Here is a 16,813-nt window from a genome sequence, read left to right as displayed (position 1 = left end):
TGTGTTAAATTATTAATCAACATCATATATGGGCATAATGTTTTGTTTATATCTGGTTTTTTTTTTTTTTTTTTTTTTTTTTTTTTTTTTTTTTTTTTTTAAAAAAAGTCACAACACTCGCACTTTTACTCTTTGGTGTTTTTAGAAGCTCCTTGGTCAAGTGACTTCTTGTGTAAACAGTGCCTACAGATTCAGAAATAAATCTAAGTACTTGAAAACCAAACTCACCACTTTTTGTCAGCACCTGATCTTTATTGAGAATAAATAAGCTTTTTTCCTCAACAAAATACAACAGGTTATGGGTCCCAGTTACATGTGTAAAATGGAGTGCAAAAAGTGACAGATACAGTTTTCTTTTACTTGTATTTGAGAGTGTGTTTTTGGTTTTAGAGTTGAAATGTATCTGGTAAAACATATCAGGCCACTGAATAGTGAAACTGACTGGCCAATGTGGAAGAGAAAAATATGAGATCTAATTGACTATCGTGAAGGAGCTTTAGACATAATTGATGGCAAGTCAGTAAAACCTGGTCCACTGTCTGAAAGTGCTAATGATGCAGCAATAAAGGATCATAAATCCAAGTCAGATTTTTATTGTGAAGCGAACAGTCATGCCAAGTCAATGATTACAAGTGCTGTTACAGATACTGTGTGTCAGAAGATCATGGACAAAGAAACAGTTCATGAAGAATGGGAGGCACTGAAGCAGAATTTTGAAGCATCATCAAAGGACCAGCTGTTCAAGATTTGTTCAGATTTCTTTGCATTTAATTGGACTCAGGGAGAAGACATCTCCACACACATAGCAAAGTTAACAAGTCTGTGGAATGAACTGAAAAATGGGCTTAGAGCAAAGGGAGAAACTGTGCTACCTGATCTGATATTGGTATGTTAAGTTTTACATAGTCTACCTACATAGTCCTTTAAATCGGAGTTGGATGTTATTAACAAAAGATGATAAGAAAACATTTTATGAATTAAAGGAACAATCATGCGTGTTTGAGAGAAATTTCACAAAGAGTAGTGACAAAATTGAACAAGAGGCATTAGTAGTCAAATAAGGTATACAAAACAAAATAAAAATTCAAAGTTAAAGGAAAATGTAACTATTGCAAAGAACCAGGCCACTGCATCAAATATTTTAAGAAGTGGATTGCTGATGGAAGACCAGCTAAAAATACAACTGTACAGAAAAACATGGACAAAACTGTAGAAATGAATGTAGCATTGTTTACTATTTGTGGCGAGGCTTGTTAACTAGAAGTGGATGTATACAATTGGTGGATTGACAATGGCACAATGAAACATATGACAAATAATCCTGATTACTTTGTCAGCTTTGAAGCATTCAACAATCTATAAAGGCTGCTCTATAAAGGCCGCTGGACAGGAGTCTCTAGAAGCAACAGGAAAAGGGTAAAATCGGTTTCTGTCAAAAGTTGGCAGCAGATGTGAAGACCTGACCCTGATTGATGTCTGGTATATACCAAAAATTTCCAAAAACCTTATTTCTGTTTTAGCTGCCAAAATTCATAACAAAAATAGCATATTTCAGTTCTACGTATTGCTCTTTGACAATTGGTGGTAGAGTGAGACTGTGTGGAAATTGTAAAGTTGGTGGCACTTTATACAAAGCAGAAATTAAGCCCTTAGTGCCAGAGAAGGGTGCAACTGTGAATCTTTCAGTGGAAGATAGAATTGATGTACTTCAACTGTATCATGAGAGATGGGGTCATCAAGACAAGCATCATGTTAAAACAAAACTAAAAAAGGAATTTAACATTGATGTTAAGGAAGGGGCAGAGATCTGTGAACCATGCAAATTTGAGAAAGCGCATCATCTACCATTTGTAATTAGAGAAAAGTCAACAAGGCCTGCTGAGTTGATATCATTTGATCTGTGTGGACCTTTACATGAGTCATTCCAGAAGAAATGTTACCTCGTTTTGTTCAAAGACAATTACACCAAGTTTCGCTATGGTTATTTTGCTGCAAAAAAATCAGAGTTGAGTAAAATTCTCAAAGATTTTCTCTCATATACAAAGGCATTGGGGTACTCTGTTAAACAGATGCTGAGTGACAATGGCAAGGAGTTTGATAACAAAGAGGTTATATCCATCTTAAGTTCAAATGGTATAATACAGCCATTGACTGCTACCTATACTCCTGAGCAAAACGGTATTTGTGAGTGGGATAATAGGACAGTTGTTGAGATGGCCAGGACACTTAAGTATTAAATACAGATGTCACTTATCCAGAACAGATATAGGCTAAACTGGTTAACACAGCAATTTACATTTTGAATAGGACAGGGGAGTCATCTGTAGAAGGTGTCAGTCTTTACAAGTTATGGGAACGGATAAAGCCTCGAACTAAACATCTTAGGATTATTGGCTTAACATGTTGTGCACACATTCGAAATGAAAAGCGAAGGAAAATGGACAAGAAAGCTGTGAAAGGACATCTCATTGGCTATGATTGTGATGAATGCTTCAGGATTTGGAAAGTAATTCAATTGTGCTGTCCAGAGATGTGCAATTTGAAGAAAAACCAGGATGCTGTACTGAACAAGTTAAACTACCACTTCAAGATGTTGAAAAGCCCATTGCAGGACCAGATTATATTAAAAATCAATCAGAGAGTGAGGAAAATACACACTCAGAAGATAGTTTGGAGCATGAAACTAGTTCAGACACAGACTCTGGTGATGACATTCTGGAAACTTGCAAAGAGGAAATAGGAGTGAAGTTAAGAGATTGTTCATGATTAAAGAGACCAAAATACCTCAATGATTATGCAATGACAACAGAAGATTTCTTCCTCATAACTGAGGTTCCTGAAACCTATGAGGATGCACTTAGACATGAAGACAGCATCAAATGGAAAGAAGCAATGGACAGAGAAATGGAATCTCTTATCAAAAATGAAACCGGGGAGCTTGAAGACTTACTGAAGGGTGCCAAGGCAATACAATGTAAGTGGGTGTTTCGAATGAAAACAAATAAAGAGGGTCAGATCGAAAAATTTAAGGCTCAGCTGGTTGCCAAGGGTTTCAGTCAGTGAGAAGGTGTAGATTACAGTCAAACTTTTAGTCCAGTTGCAAGAATGACAATGATTTGGTCTATTCTGAGTGTTGCTGCGACTAAAAGAATGTATCTCAGACAGTTTGATGTGTCAACAGCCTTCCTGTATGGAAAACTTGAGGAAACAATTTATACGGCAAAACCAATAGGCTATGAAAATGGTACCAACAGAGTTTGCATGTTGAAGAAAAGCCTGTATGGTTTAAAACAAATGCCAAGATGCTGGAACAAGCTATTCGGAGAATTTTTAGTCAGTTTAGATTTCAGAATAAGCCAAGCAGATCCATGCTTGTACATTCAAAATAAAAATGGCAAAGAAGTTCTGGTAATTTTGTATGTTGATGACAGGTTGGTAGCTGCCACTGACTCATATGATTTGAGCATTTTCTATCAACAACTGCAAAAGGAGTTCAAGATCACAATGGCACCTGCAAACTATTATTTAGGTCTGCAAATTGAACATGGAAAGGGTTGCTGTATCAAGATTCACCAGAAGGCTTATGCACGATGAATTTTAAAATGTTTTAATTTTTCAGAGTTTCTACTCCAATGTTGAAAATTACAGATGTTTCACAGTCAGGTAAAGATGACACGGTAGAACAGTCTTTTCCATATAAAGAAGCAGTTGGAGTATTAATGTATCTGATGCTTGGCACAAGACCAGACCTAGCCTTCAGTGTAAGTGTTCTGTCGTGATCTCACGAGAATCCCACCAAAGAAGACATATTAAGAGTAAAAAGGGGTTTTTGTTGTGTATCAGGAATGACTGAATATGGAATCACATACAAATCAAGGGGAAAGAGCACAATTCTGGAATGCTACAATGATGCAGATTTTGGAGGCTGCTCAAAAGCAGGCAGATCAACATCTGGAGTAGTCATCAACTATGCAGGAGGGGCGATATCATGGCTAAGTCAGCAACAAACCATGGTAGCAACATCTACAACTGAAGCTGAACTAGTTGCCACAAATGAAGCTGTCAATGAGATTACTTGGTTAACTCATCTATTCGGAGAAACAACAAGATTATTTGATATTCCAGTTCTCCAAATTGACAATTCAGCATTAGTGAAGTTGGCAGAGAATCCAGAATTTCATCACCAAACCAAACTTTTATAGCCATCAAGCATTTCTTTATTTGTGACAGACTTTATGAAGGAAGAATTAGAGTTCATCAATTCCCATCTAATGAGCAGGTAGTGGGCATCATGACCAAATCTCTACAAAAGACACATATGAAGATATTGTGTAATCAAATGGGACTGTTGTAAAACTCAGTTTTGTTTGTTTTGTGGGTTTGCCTATTTGTTGATTTCTATTTAACAAGGGAATGTGTTCAAGTTAATTCTTTTGATTAACGTATTTAAAAAGAAGTTTTGTGTTAAATTATTAATCAACATCATACATGGGCATAATGTTTTGTTTATCTCTGTTTTTTATTTAGAGTCATAACACTTGTACTTTTAATCTTAGGTGTTTTTAGAAGATCCTTGGTCGAGTGACTTCTTGTGTAAACAGTGCCTCCAGATTCAGAAATAAATCTAAGTATATGAAAACCATACTCACCACTTTTTGTCAGCATCCGAACTTTATTGAGAATAAATAAGGTTTTTTTCTCAACAAAATACAACAGTTATACCATAGTATAGAGATTTTCTATTTTGTATACAGTATTTTATACCTTTTATGAGATGTTATATAAATGGGAGGGTTTGTATAAAATTCTGAAAGAGGTGGGTATTATAGATGAGAGCATGATTTACATGAACAGATAAATCATGACTAACACAAAATACGCAGCACACATTTCAAACAACCCTTACAAACAAGTGTGCCTGATTCTTCATCATTTGCTGTTACCATAGGGTTGCTAGGATTTCCTTCAAGGACTTTGACAGTGAAGGTGGGACAAGTCCATTCTGTAGGAGCTGATTTAATACCAAACCTCCTCCGGCATCTCATACAAGTACCTGAGAAGTAGGGATCCTGGGGAAGGAGGTTGGGAAGGGTTTCCTGTCTTTGGGGCTATCTTCTTTGTCCTCTTTGATCCTTGCATCCACATCTATTTTTTCCTTTTTCACTTCTCATTTGAGGACCTGTCTATTTTTTCCCTCTTTCCATATTCGTAAACTTCTATCGCTAAAGTCTTTCCTTATTTCCGTGGTTCTAATAACCTACATCTTATCTTTCTATAAGAAGGCCGAAGAATCAGACAACATGAACACACATACACTTATACACAAGTATACACTTAGACACAAACATAAAATTACAAACTAGAAAGCCTGTCATGATGTGAGAACTGCCAAGTGTTGTAGAGGAAAATGTGGGTATATCTAGAAATATAAACACATACATAGGAAGCTATGATGGTTCAACATCAAATATACATAAGAAAAGGTGTATATAAACTAAGAAAGAGGCATGAGAAAAAACAAAAGCAGAAGAGAACATTAATCATGATGATCAATAAGTAATGTCAATATAATAAACACTCTAATGAACTGAAGGATAGTGGGACATGAATAGTACATGTTGACACAGTATCTATTAAAAGTATAGAAGTTGATAAGTACAGGAGGACTCTTGGGAGAAAATGATGTATTAAAGAATAAATGTGACACTTAAGATGGATTTATATCTTTACCAGAAAATACTTGATTATGCTATACATAGAAATGTATACTAGGATAATGAACTGTGAGGCCTACTCAGAAAGGATAAGGGGGGCATACCCAGCATTCACTAAGTATAAGGGGCAGGCATACCTATATGGAGATAGGACAACCTGTGGCCTAAAAAATAGGGATGTTTTATAAGGGGAAAGAGGAAGTGCTCTCATAAGGTCAACCCACAAGCAAGGAATAGGTGCTGATCCTAGGAGCAGGGGACAGTATCATGACAAAAGTCACAAATTTTATAGGAATAATTCTGGAAAGTATAAATTTTATGAATGAATAGCATTATTATGTTTTGTAGAAATAAATGAGTGTCCAAAAGAACACTTTCAGTTCACCCAGAGTTCCTCCAAACAACAAACTACAAAAAAAATTGAAAATATTACATATTAGGAAAAAGGTAGTACAAAAAGATAAGAACAGAAAATAGATTACTCATGTGTCATAAACACCTGAAGTTTTTCATTGGAAAAGAAAATAAAGAAAAGAGAAAAAGTCCTCACAATTCCTAAATATTAGAGAAGCTGACTAAAACCATGAGTAAATGCTCATAGCTTAATGTCAAAGTAAAATAAAAACCATTGTTGTTATAGAAAGGAGAGATGCGTAGATAAACCCATGTAAAAAATGTATATTGTTAAGATATGAAATGTTATTATGAATGATATTACATGCATAATGATTATGTATAAAATATCATGTGTTTGATCTGAGGGGAGTGGTTGGGTGTGAGTGTGTGGGGGGAGGGGGATATGTACTGATTCAAGAATTTCTGTGTAAATTCTAGAACCACTCAGCCTTCTACCATCTCGAACACACGATATTCTAGATATAGTGTGGGATGGTAAAATCCTACCTACTGCACGTCACATGTTTGTGTGTGCAGGTTTAAAATCAGTACAGGAAGAAAGCAGATGCGGCGGTCGAACGGCATTGACAAGTACTGGTCAGGCAACCTGTAGATATTTTAGAGGAAGAACCATAGAGTTTTTATGCACCTCTGTGCCTATTGTGTCATTGACTATTGTTATGTGAAAGAAGAACAGTTGAAAAAGTAATCTTGTAAGCTCTTAATCCAGCCTTCTTAGAGGCAAGACCTATTTTATGATTCATTTGAAGTAGAGTCATGGTTATTAAGCCAACTCTTTTATAAATGTAATTAAATTTGTTTCTGACATTGGGCAGAGAGAGTGACTCACTGGAAGTGATATATGTATGTGGAAAGTGAGAATTTTATTCTGTATGGAGTTCAAATATACCGTTAGTTGACGAAAAATAAAGTTCACATATCTACTTATTTCACAAGTAGAGAGAGAGGCTTAAATATTCCATTACCTAGCATCATTCTACAGAGAATAAGTCAAGAAAGTTTTCCAGCAGGCAGCTAGCCAGCCAAGAAGATCAGCTGTGAATCTCAAGTAAGTCACCTCATATAAAAGAATGTCTACTTCACACTTTAAATCAGTGTCAAAAATGTTAGACATCCTGTACTTCAGTGATGAACTTGCTTCCAGATTTGGGCTTGATTGTGGCTACAGCTTCACAATATAATAACTTATGTTTATATAAATCTTAAATGTTTTGTATCTGATGTATGCATACCCTGGCATATTTGATATCATTAAAAAAGTGATCAGCAGATAAAAAGTAAATATCTATATAAACTTTCAAATATACCTGAAACAAGGGTTACACATGCAGTGCAATTTCATGAGATTATCCACTTACATCATATTGATCTCGCACAAGTTTTATCACACTGTTAGAATTGTCATCTAATATTCCGTAAGAAGATCCTTGTATTCTTTGTGACAAATTTCCATAGACCATTTTCTGTAGCTCTGTTACTGCAAATATTATGTTTATATTGTTTTCCTTTGCTTTTTCATTTATCTGTAATCACAGGAGTGACACATAAAATTACATGATGAAACATTTACTTCAATATATTAATAACATGATAGGAAAAAAAGACTATAAAAGTAAGGACATCATACAAATCTGAGACATACACAACATACTAGGCAAGGTTCGTATTAAATTTCCTGGCAGATTAAAACTGTGTGCCAGACCGAGACTCGAAGGATTCGGAACAGGGAAGGGGCTGGATGGGTGAGGACGGTGACTAATGAAGATTGAGGCCAGGAGGGTTACAGGAACATAGGATGTACTGCAGTGAAAGATCCCACCTGCGCAATTCAGAGAAGCTGGTGTTGGTGGGAAGGATCCATACGGCACAGGCTGTGAAGCAGTCATTGAAATGGAGGATGTCCTGTTTGGCAGTGTGTTCAGCAACAGGGTAGTCCACTTGTTTCTTGGCCACAGTTTGTTGGTGGCCATTCATGTGGACAGTTAGCTTGTTAGTTGTCATGCCTATGTAGAGTACAGCACAGTGTTTGCAGACCACATGACTGGTTTCACAGGTAGCACTGTCTTTGATGGGATAGGTGATGTTAGTGACCGGACTGGAGTAGATGGTGGTGGGAGGATGTATGGGACAGGTCTTGCATCTAGGTCTATTACAGGGGTATGATCCATGAGGTAAGGGATTGGCAGTAGGGATTGTGTAAGGATGGATGAGTATATTGTGTAGGTTCAGTAGACGGCGGAATACCACTATGGGAGGGGTGGGCAGGATGGTGGACAGAACATTTCTCATTTCAGGGCACAACGAGAGGTAAACAAAACCCTGGCGGAGAATGTAATTCAGTTGCTCAAGTCCTGGGTGGTACTGAGTTACGAGGGGAATGCTCCTCTATGGCTGGACAATGAGACTTTGGGAGGTGGTGGAAGACTGGAAAGATAAGGCACAGGAGATCTGTTTTTGTACAAGGTTGGGAGGATAATTACGGTCAGTGAAGGCTTCAGTGGGACCCTTGGTATAGTTTGAGAGGAACTGGTCATCACTACAAATGTGATGACCACAGGGGGCTAGGCTGTACAGAAAGGACTTCTTGGTATGGAACGGGTGGCACCCATTAATGTGGAGGTACTGTTGGTGGTTAGTAGGTTTGATATGGGCAGAGGCACTGATGTAGCCATCTTTGAGGTGGAGGTCAACATCTAGAAAGGTGGCTTGTTGGGTTGAGTAGGACCAGGTGAAGCAAATGGGGGAGAAGTTGAGGTTCTGGGGGAATGTGGATAGGGATTCAGACAGCTAAGATGTCATCAATGAATCTGAACCATATGAGGGATTTAGGAATCTGATTTTTTGGAAGGATTCCTCTAGATGGCCCATGAATAGGTTGGCTTGGTGCCCACAGCTGTACCCCAGATTTGTTTGTAGGTAATCCCTTCAAACGAGAAAAAATTGTAAGTGAGTATATAGTTGGTCGTGGCGACTAGGAAGAAGGTTGTTTGGTTTGGAATCCATTGGGTACTGGGAAAGGTAGTGTTCAACAGTGGTAAGGCCATGTGCATTAGGAATGTTAGTGTAGAGGGAGGTGGCATCAATAGTGATAAGCAGGGCACCGTGTGGTAAAGGGACGAACTGTGGTGAGTTGGTAGAGGAAATGTTTGGTATCTTTTATATAGGAGGGTAGGTTCTGGAAAATAAGTTGAAGTTGTTGGTCTATGAGAACAGAGTTTCTCTTGGTGGGGGCACAGTAACCAGTCACAATGGGGTATCCTGGGTCGTTAGGTTTATGGACTTTAGGAAGCATGTAGAAGGTAGGAACGTAGCAGTGAGTAGAGAGATGGGCTCCAGGGAGAGGTTCTGGGATGGACCTAAGGATTGGAGTAGTGAATGGAGATCCTGCTGGATTATTGGAATCGGGTCACTGTGGAAGTTTTTGTAGTTGGAAGTATCTGACAGCTGGCAGACTCCTTCTGCCAGGTAATCCTTGGGGGTTCAAAACAATGGAGGTGTAGCCTTTGTCTGTAGGTAGGATTATAAAATCAGGATCAGATTGTAGATGGTGGGCTGCAGCTCTTTCTGTGCATGTTGACATATTTGGAGAATGATGATGAGGCAAGGTTTGAGGTTAAGAAATTCTGGAAAGTTAACAGAGGGTGGTTTTGGGGCAGTGGGGGTGGATCACGGTTGGATGGAGGAGTGAATTGAGTTAGGTTCAAATGGTGCAAATGGCTCTGAGCACTATGGGACTTAACATCTATGGTCATCAGTCCCCAAGAACTTAGAACTAACTAACCTAAGGACATCACACACATCCATGCCCGAGGCAGGATTCGAACCTGCGACCGTAGCAGTCGCGCGGCTCCGGACTGAGCGCCTAGAACCACTAGACCACCGCGGCCAGCAATTGAGTTAGGCAAGGTTCAATATTTATCTCTGGTTGAGTCTGATTCAGCACAGAAGTATTTCCACTGTAGGGACCAGGAGAAGGAGATAAAATCTTTAACAAGTCCAGCATGATTGAATTTGGGAATGGGGCAAAAGGTGACGCCTTTGAGGAGGACTGATATTTCTGTGGGGCTAAGGCTTCTGGAGGAAAGGTTCATGACTGTGTTGTGTGTCTGTTTCGATTCTGGATTCTGTGCAGTGTTGGGAGGTAGTTTTGGAGGGTGGGGTAAGTGAAGAAGGTCTTTGAGACAGAGTTTGTCAGCTATGAGGGGACGTGGGGGAGGTTTGGAGGTTGTTGTAGAGGTGGTGGAAGGTGGTACTCCAAGGTGGGAGTAGGAAGTGAGCAGGATGGAGAGCTTTTTGAGGTGGCATTATGCATGTTGCTCAAGTTCCTGCAGGGCAAGAGTTTCAGTGTGTGTTATGGGTTCCAGGAATTTGGAATTGCATAGCAGGGGAATTTTGTGGATGGAGAGAAAGTACTGCAAGGAGGTTTGGGCTTGGTTGATATGGTTTTGCAGGACTGTGTTGGTGAGGGCTAAGGATTTGCAGAATCTGAACAGATGGAGGTCATTTTGGAAAGAGGGTTGGCAACCAGAGATGGGTAATTTGATGGTAAGGGTATTAGGGGGGATTCCATGTGCCAAGTAACAATGAAGGAACAGTATGTGGGACTGGGATCTGATCATGGATAAGGAAACATTTCTGTATTGATGCAGATGGAAGGAGCAAGGATCCATGTTGGTGGAAAAATGCGAAAAATTACGTAAATAATGTAGAATTACGGCCAAAAAATTTTGCAAAAACACATTCAAATACACACAAAAATTCACAAAAAGGATTAAATGGATGCGAAAGGCGAAAACAAGATGAAAAGATGAAATATGAGGTAGTCAACAACAGCAAAAGGCAAAAACTCACTAAAACTGGCAAGAAGTTACAAGGAAGAATAACTAATAAAAATATATATATTACTGTAGGTTGCAGGTCTGAGGGTGAATAAATATGAAGAAGGGGGACAGCAGATGTGACTGGATGGTGGAATTGTAGGTGCAAACTGGGACAGAATGGAGAAAGTAAGGGGGTGGGAGGGAGTTCATAGGATGAGATACAAGGTTGTGTGGAACTGGAAAAGTGCGGGAGTTAACACACAAAAATACAGGAAATGACGCAGGGACAGTGATCAGTTTGAAAGTATAGGATTAATTATATTGGCGGGAGTAATGTGGGACATAAGATGCTGCACCAACAATCAGTGTGGTCTTGTAGCCATCTGTTGTGCATGGCTGAGATGGTTGATAAAATGTGGCTTGTAAGTAGAGCGTGCAATGCAGTTTGTAAGCCAAAAATGGAAACACACAAAAGAAGAGAAAGAAGGATGGACATTAAGTATAGTGATGCAAAAGAAAATAATAACAAATGAAAACAGCTCTGAGCTAGGATCGAAGAACAGCTGTCAGGCAAAAATCAATCAATGGAAAATCCAGGCTGGAAAGTAACAATTATGAGAAGGAAAGTTGCTACTCACCATATAGTGGAGATGCTGAGTTACAGATAGGCACAACAAAATGACTCGCAATTAAAGCTTTTGGCCACTAAGGCTTCATCAACATTAGAGACACACACACACACACACACACACACACACACACACACACACACACACACACACGGGATAGTATAGTTGGGGTGGCAGATAGTGAAGTGCTTCAAGTCAGACGGAGGGCAGGGGACAGGCGAGCAGGAGGGGGAGGGGGGGGGGGAGTAGTGGAAAAGGGAAGAAATAAAAAGACTGGGAGTGGTGGTAGAATAATAGCTGTGTAGTGCTGGAATGGGAAAAGGGAATGGGCTGGATGGGTGAGGACAGTGACTAATGAAGGTTGAGGCCAGGAGGGTTACAGGAAAGTAGGATGTATTGCAGGGAAAGTTCCCATCTGCACAGTTCAGAAAAGCTGGTGTTGTTGGGGAGGATCCTTACGGCACAGGCAGTGAAGCAGTCATTGAAATGAAGGACAGGGTGGTCCACTTGTTTCTTGGCCACAGTTTGTCAGTGACCATTCAAGTGGACAGACAGCTTGTTGGTAGTCATGCCTACATAGAATGCAGCACAGTGAACTGAATCATTTTACTGACCTCCCAATTTAGATGATGTAGTTGCTCGAAGGTTCAAAGAAAACTTGAGTTTAATCTCAAACAAGTACTCAACTCATACTATTATTGTTGGTGTTGACTTTAATTCACCCTCCATATGTTGGCAAAAATACATGTTTTAATCCAGAAGTACGCATAAAACATCTTCCAAAATTGTGCTAAATGCATTCTCTGAAAATTATTTTGAGTAGTTAGTTCATAAGCCCACACGAATAGTAAATGGCTGTGAAAACCCACTTGAACTCTTAGCAACAAGTAATCCTGAGCTAATGACAAGCATCAAGACAGATACAGGGATTAGTGAACAGAGGGTTGTCATAGTAAGGCTGAATATTGTAACCCCCAAATCCTCCAAAAATAAATGAAAACTATACCTATTCAAAAAAGCTGATTAAATTTCACTTGATGCCTTCCTGTGAGACAATCTCCACTCCTTCCGAATTAACAATGTAAGTGTAGACCAGAAGTGGCTTGAATTCAAAGAAACAGTATTGGCAGCAATTGAGAGTTTTATACCAAATAAATTAACAAACTTCAGAGCTTATTTTCCTTGGAACACAAAATAGGTCAGAACACTCCTGCAGAAACAACAGAGAAACAAAATGGATGAAAATCTCCAAGATTGACAATCTTTTACAGAAGCTCAAAATTTAACACAGACTTCAATGCTTACAATAACTTCCACAATGAAACTTTGTCTCAAAACTTTGCAGAAAATCCAAAGAGATTGTGGTTGTACATGAAGTATACTAGTGGCATGACACAATCAATGCCTTCTCTGCATTACAGCAATAGAAATACTATCAACGACAGTGCTGCCAAAGTAGAGTTACTACATACAGTCTTCTGAATTTCCTTCAGCAAAGAAGATAAAGAAAATATTCCAGAATTTGAATCAAGAACATCCTGCAAACACAAGTAATGTGGAAATAGATATCCTTGGAGTAGTGAAGCAACTTAAATCATGTAACAAAATCATGTCTTTCAGTCCAGACTGTATATAAGTTAGGTTCCTTTTAGAGTATGCTGACACAATAGCTCCATACTTAACAAACATATACAACCATTCACTTGACAAAAAAATCCATACCCAAAGACTGGAAAGTTTCTCACGTCGCACCAATATTCAAGAAAGATAGTAGGAGTAATTCACTAAATTACAGGCCCATATCATTAACATCAATATGCAGCAGGATTTTGGAACATATATATAGTATTCAACATGATGCATTACCCCAAAGAGAGTGGTCTATTGACAGACACTCAATAAAGACTTAGAAAACATTGTTCTTGTGAAACAAACACAACTATCTCTTTACTCACACAAAGTGTTGAGTGTTATTGACAAGGGATTTCAAATTGATTCCATATTTCTAGATTTCCAAAAGGCTCTTGACACTGTGACACACAGGCAGCTTGTAGTGAAATTGCATGCTTATGGAATATCATGATGCTTATGTGACTGGATTCGTGATTTCCTGTCAGAGAGGTCACAGTCAGTAGTAACTGACAGAAAGTCATCGAGTAAAACAAAAATCATTTCTGGTGTTCCCCAAGGCAGTGTTATAGGCCATTTGCTGTTACTTATGAATATAAATGATTTATCTGGGGGGCCATCTCAGGCTGCTTACATATGATGCTGTCATTTATCAACTAGTAAAGTCATCAGAAGATCAAAACAAATTCCAAAGCAATTTAGAAAAGATATCTGTATGGTGCAAAAATTGACAATTGACCCTAAATAATGAAAAATGTGAGGTCATAACATGAGTGCTAAAAGGAATGCAGTAAACTTCAATTACATGATTAATCAGTCAAATCTAAAAGCCGTAAATTCAACTAAATACCTAGGAATTACAATTATGAATAACTTAAATTGAAAGGAACACATAGGAAATGTTGTGGGGAAGGCTAACCAAAGACTGTGTTTAATGGCAGAATGCTCAGAAAATGTAACAGATCTACTAAAGAGACTACCTATACTATGCTTGTCCATCCTGCATGGTGTGGGATCCTTACTAGATAGGACTAACAGAGTACATCAAGAAAGTTCAAAGGAGGGCAGCATGTTTTGTGTCATCGTGAAATAGGAGAGAGAATGTCACTGCAATGATACACCATTCGAGGTGGACATCACTAAAACAAAGGCATTTTTTGTTGTGGCAGAATCTTCTCATAAAATTTCAATTACCGATTTTCTCCTCCAAATGCAAAAATATTTTGAAGATGTGGAAGAATCTTCTCACAAAATTTCAATCACCAACTTTCTCCTCCAAATGCAAAAATATTTTGTAGATGCTGACCTACTTAGGGAGAAATGATCATCATAATAAAGTAAGGGAAATCAGAGCTCACACAGAAAGATACAGGTGTTCATTTTTTCCGCACACTGCATAAGATTGGAATAACAGAGAGTTATTCAATGAACCCTCTGCTAGGCACTTAAATGTGATTTGCAGAGTATCCGTGTAGACATAGATGTAGATGCAGGTGTAGTAGAGCTAAATACTGTCAAGAAAAATTATGGATGTAGTTTCTCCTTGCTTTCAGCCATTCACAGTACAGCACAGCAAAGCCGTTTTGGTTGATGCTACAAGGCCAGCTCAGTCAATCATCCAGATTTTGCCCCTATAACTTCTGAAAAGGCTGCTGCTCCTCTTCAGGAACCACATGTTTGTCTGGCCTCTCAACAGATACCCCTCTGTTGTGGAAAAGGCTGCTGCTCCTCTTCAGGAACCACATGTTTGTCTGGCCTCTCAACAGATACCCCTCTGTTGTGGTTGCACCTATGGTATGGCTATCTGTATCGCTGAGGCACGCAAGCTCTCTCATCAACAGCAAAGTCCATGGTTCATGGGAGGGGGAGCCTTTACTAAAATCTTAAAATATGTCGTTCACACATTATCACTTTAACTGAGACAAAAATTAGTACCCATATTGTTGAATTTTCCTTCCAAGTCAAATCATGTAATGTTGCCTCCATAGTGCAGCCAAGATGAGTGACATAGTCATCAGCATTTACAGTATTGCTAAGTAAGTCGGTTAGTTACATGTTCTGGAGATCATTTGAATGATTCTCTTTTCTTTTATTGAAATGATGTGGAATGAGTCAGCATATGTACACATGGATGGGTAGATCACATAACTAATGAGGAGATATTGAATAGGATTGGGGAGAAGAGAAGTTTGTGGCACAACTTGACTAGAAGAAGGGATTGATTGGTAGGACATGTTCTAAGGCATCAAGGGATCACCAATTTAGCATTGGAGGGCAGTGTGGAGGGTAAAAATCATACAGGGAGACCAAGAGATGAATACACCAAGCAGATTCAGAAGGATGTAGGTTGCAGTAGGTACTGGGAGATGAAGAAGCTTGCAAAGGATAGGATAGCATGGAGAGCTGCATCAAACCAGTCTCAGGACTGAAGACCACAACAACAACAACATGTATACATGATTAGTGTTAACATTAATGAACACATAATTTTTTAGTCCTACTCATGCAACAACACTTAAAATAAGTGGTTTCTTCTTCCTACCAGGTTTTTAAGTTAAAATTCGTCAATGGAACAGAGATTACTTTAAGTCAGATTCAGCCTACCTAACAGGCATTTAACGTTATTGAGTAAATGATCAAAAATTTTTATTGCTGCATACTGAACTCCTTTCTGAGCCACTAACAGATTCAATAATAGGCTGTAAATATCATTTTTCCCTCTAGTGTTGTAGGTATGGACGCCACTCTTCTTCTCAATTTATTATTTATCACAAATTTCATAACTGAATATACTGTATGTATTGTGATGGAGCAGTTAAAATGCCTAGCTCCATGAAGAGGTACCTACAAGTAGTTCATGTGGGAACAGCACATATTGTTCTTACTGCTCACTTTTCTGCAATCAGTACTTTCCTTGTTAAGTGATGAGTTACCACAGAAAAAAGGTGAACTTAATTATTTGAGAAGTTCAGTAACATTCTTCTTCCAGTTAAAGTTTTCAACAACATGTACATCCAAAAACTTGGAGCATTTTATCCTATTTACTGACTCCTTCTCTTGTGTTGTAGAGGATTTTGAGTTGGAGACAAGAACAACAAAAAGACTGCTATACACATGAGCATTCAGACAAAAAGCCTTCTTCTAATATGGAAAACACACACACATTCACACCAACACAACTCATATACACATGATCACTGTCAATGGCCACTGAAGCCAGACTGTGAGCACTGCACCTGATGGAAGAAGCAATCTGGGTGGTGGGGGTAAGAAGGAGGCTGGTGTGGGGAAGGGAAGGGATAGCAGGGTAGGGATTGAGGACGGTGTAGAGCTGCTTGTGCGAGTATGCAGAAACATGGTGGGGCAGGGAGGGGCAGCTAGGTGCTGTCAGGAGGGGGTCAAAAAGGAGAGAAGCTGGTGTTGGTAGGAGGAGTCCAGTGGCACAGACTGTGAAGCAATCATTGAAGTGAAGTACAATGCATTAGGCAGCATGTTCAGTAACTGTGTGGTCCAGACGTCTCTCAGCCACAGTTTGTTGGTGGCCATTCATGTGGACAAACAGCTTGTGGGTTGTCATGCCCATACAGAACACAGTGTAGTGGTT

The 16,813-nt window shown here is 38.9% G+C and overlaps 1 protein-coding gene across 3 annotated transcripts in view; it reads right to left on the bottom strand.

The window, feature by feature from the left end:
• Positions 1–16,813, bottom strand: part of LOC126235981 (integrin beta-PS-like) — a 251,926-nt gene that overhangs the window by 132,406 nt on the left and 102,707 nt on the right. For all 3 annotated transcript variants that reach the window (XM_049944961.1, XM_049944960.1, XM_049944963.1), the window contains exon 7: positions 7,490–7,654. In XM_049944961.1, coding sequence (XP_049800918.1) covers positions 7,490–7,654 — 165 coding nt within the window. The remainder of the gene's footprint in view (positions 1–7,489; positions 7,655–16,813) is intronic.

Source organism: Schistocerca nitens, chromosome 2 (genome assembly GCF_023898315.1).
Source record: "Schistocerca nitens isolate TAMUIC-IGC-003100 chromosome 2, iqSchNite1.1, whole genome shotgun sequence".
Classification (NCBI taxonomy): Eukaryota; Metazoa; Arthropoda; class Insecta; order Orthoptera; family Acrididae; genus Schistocerca; species Schistocerca nitens.
This window is presented reverse-complemented; position numbering and strand designations above follow the sequence as displayed.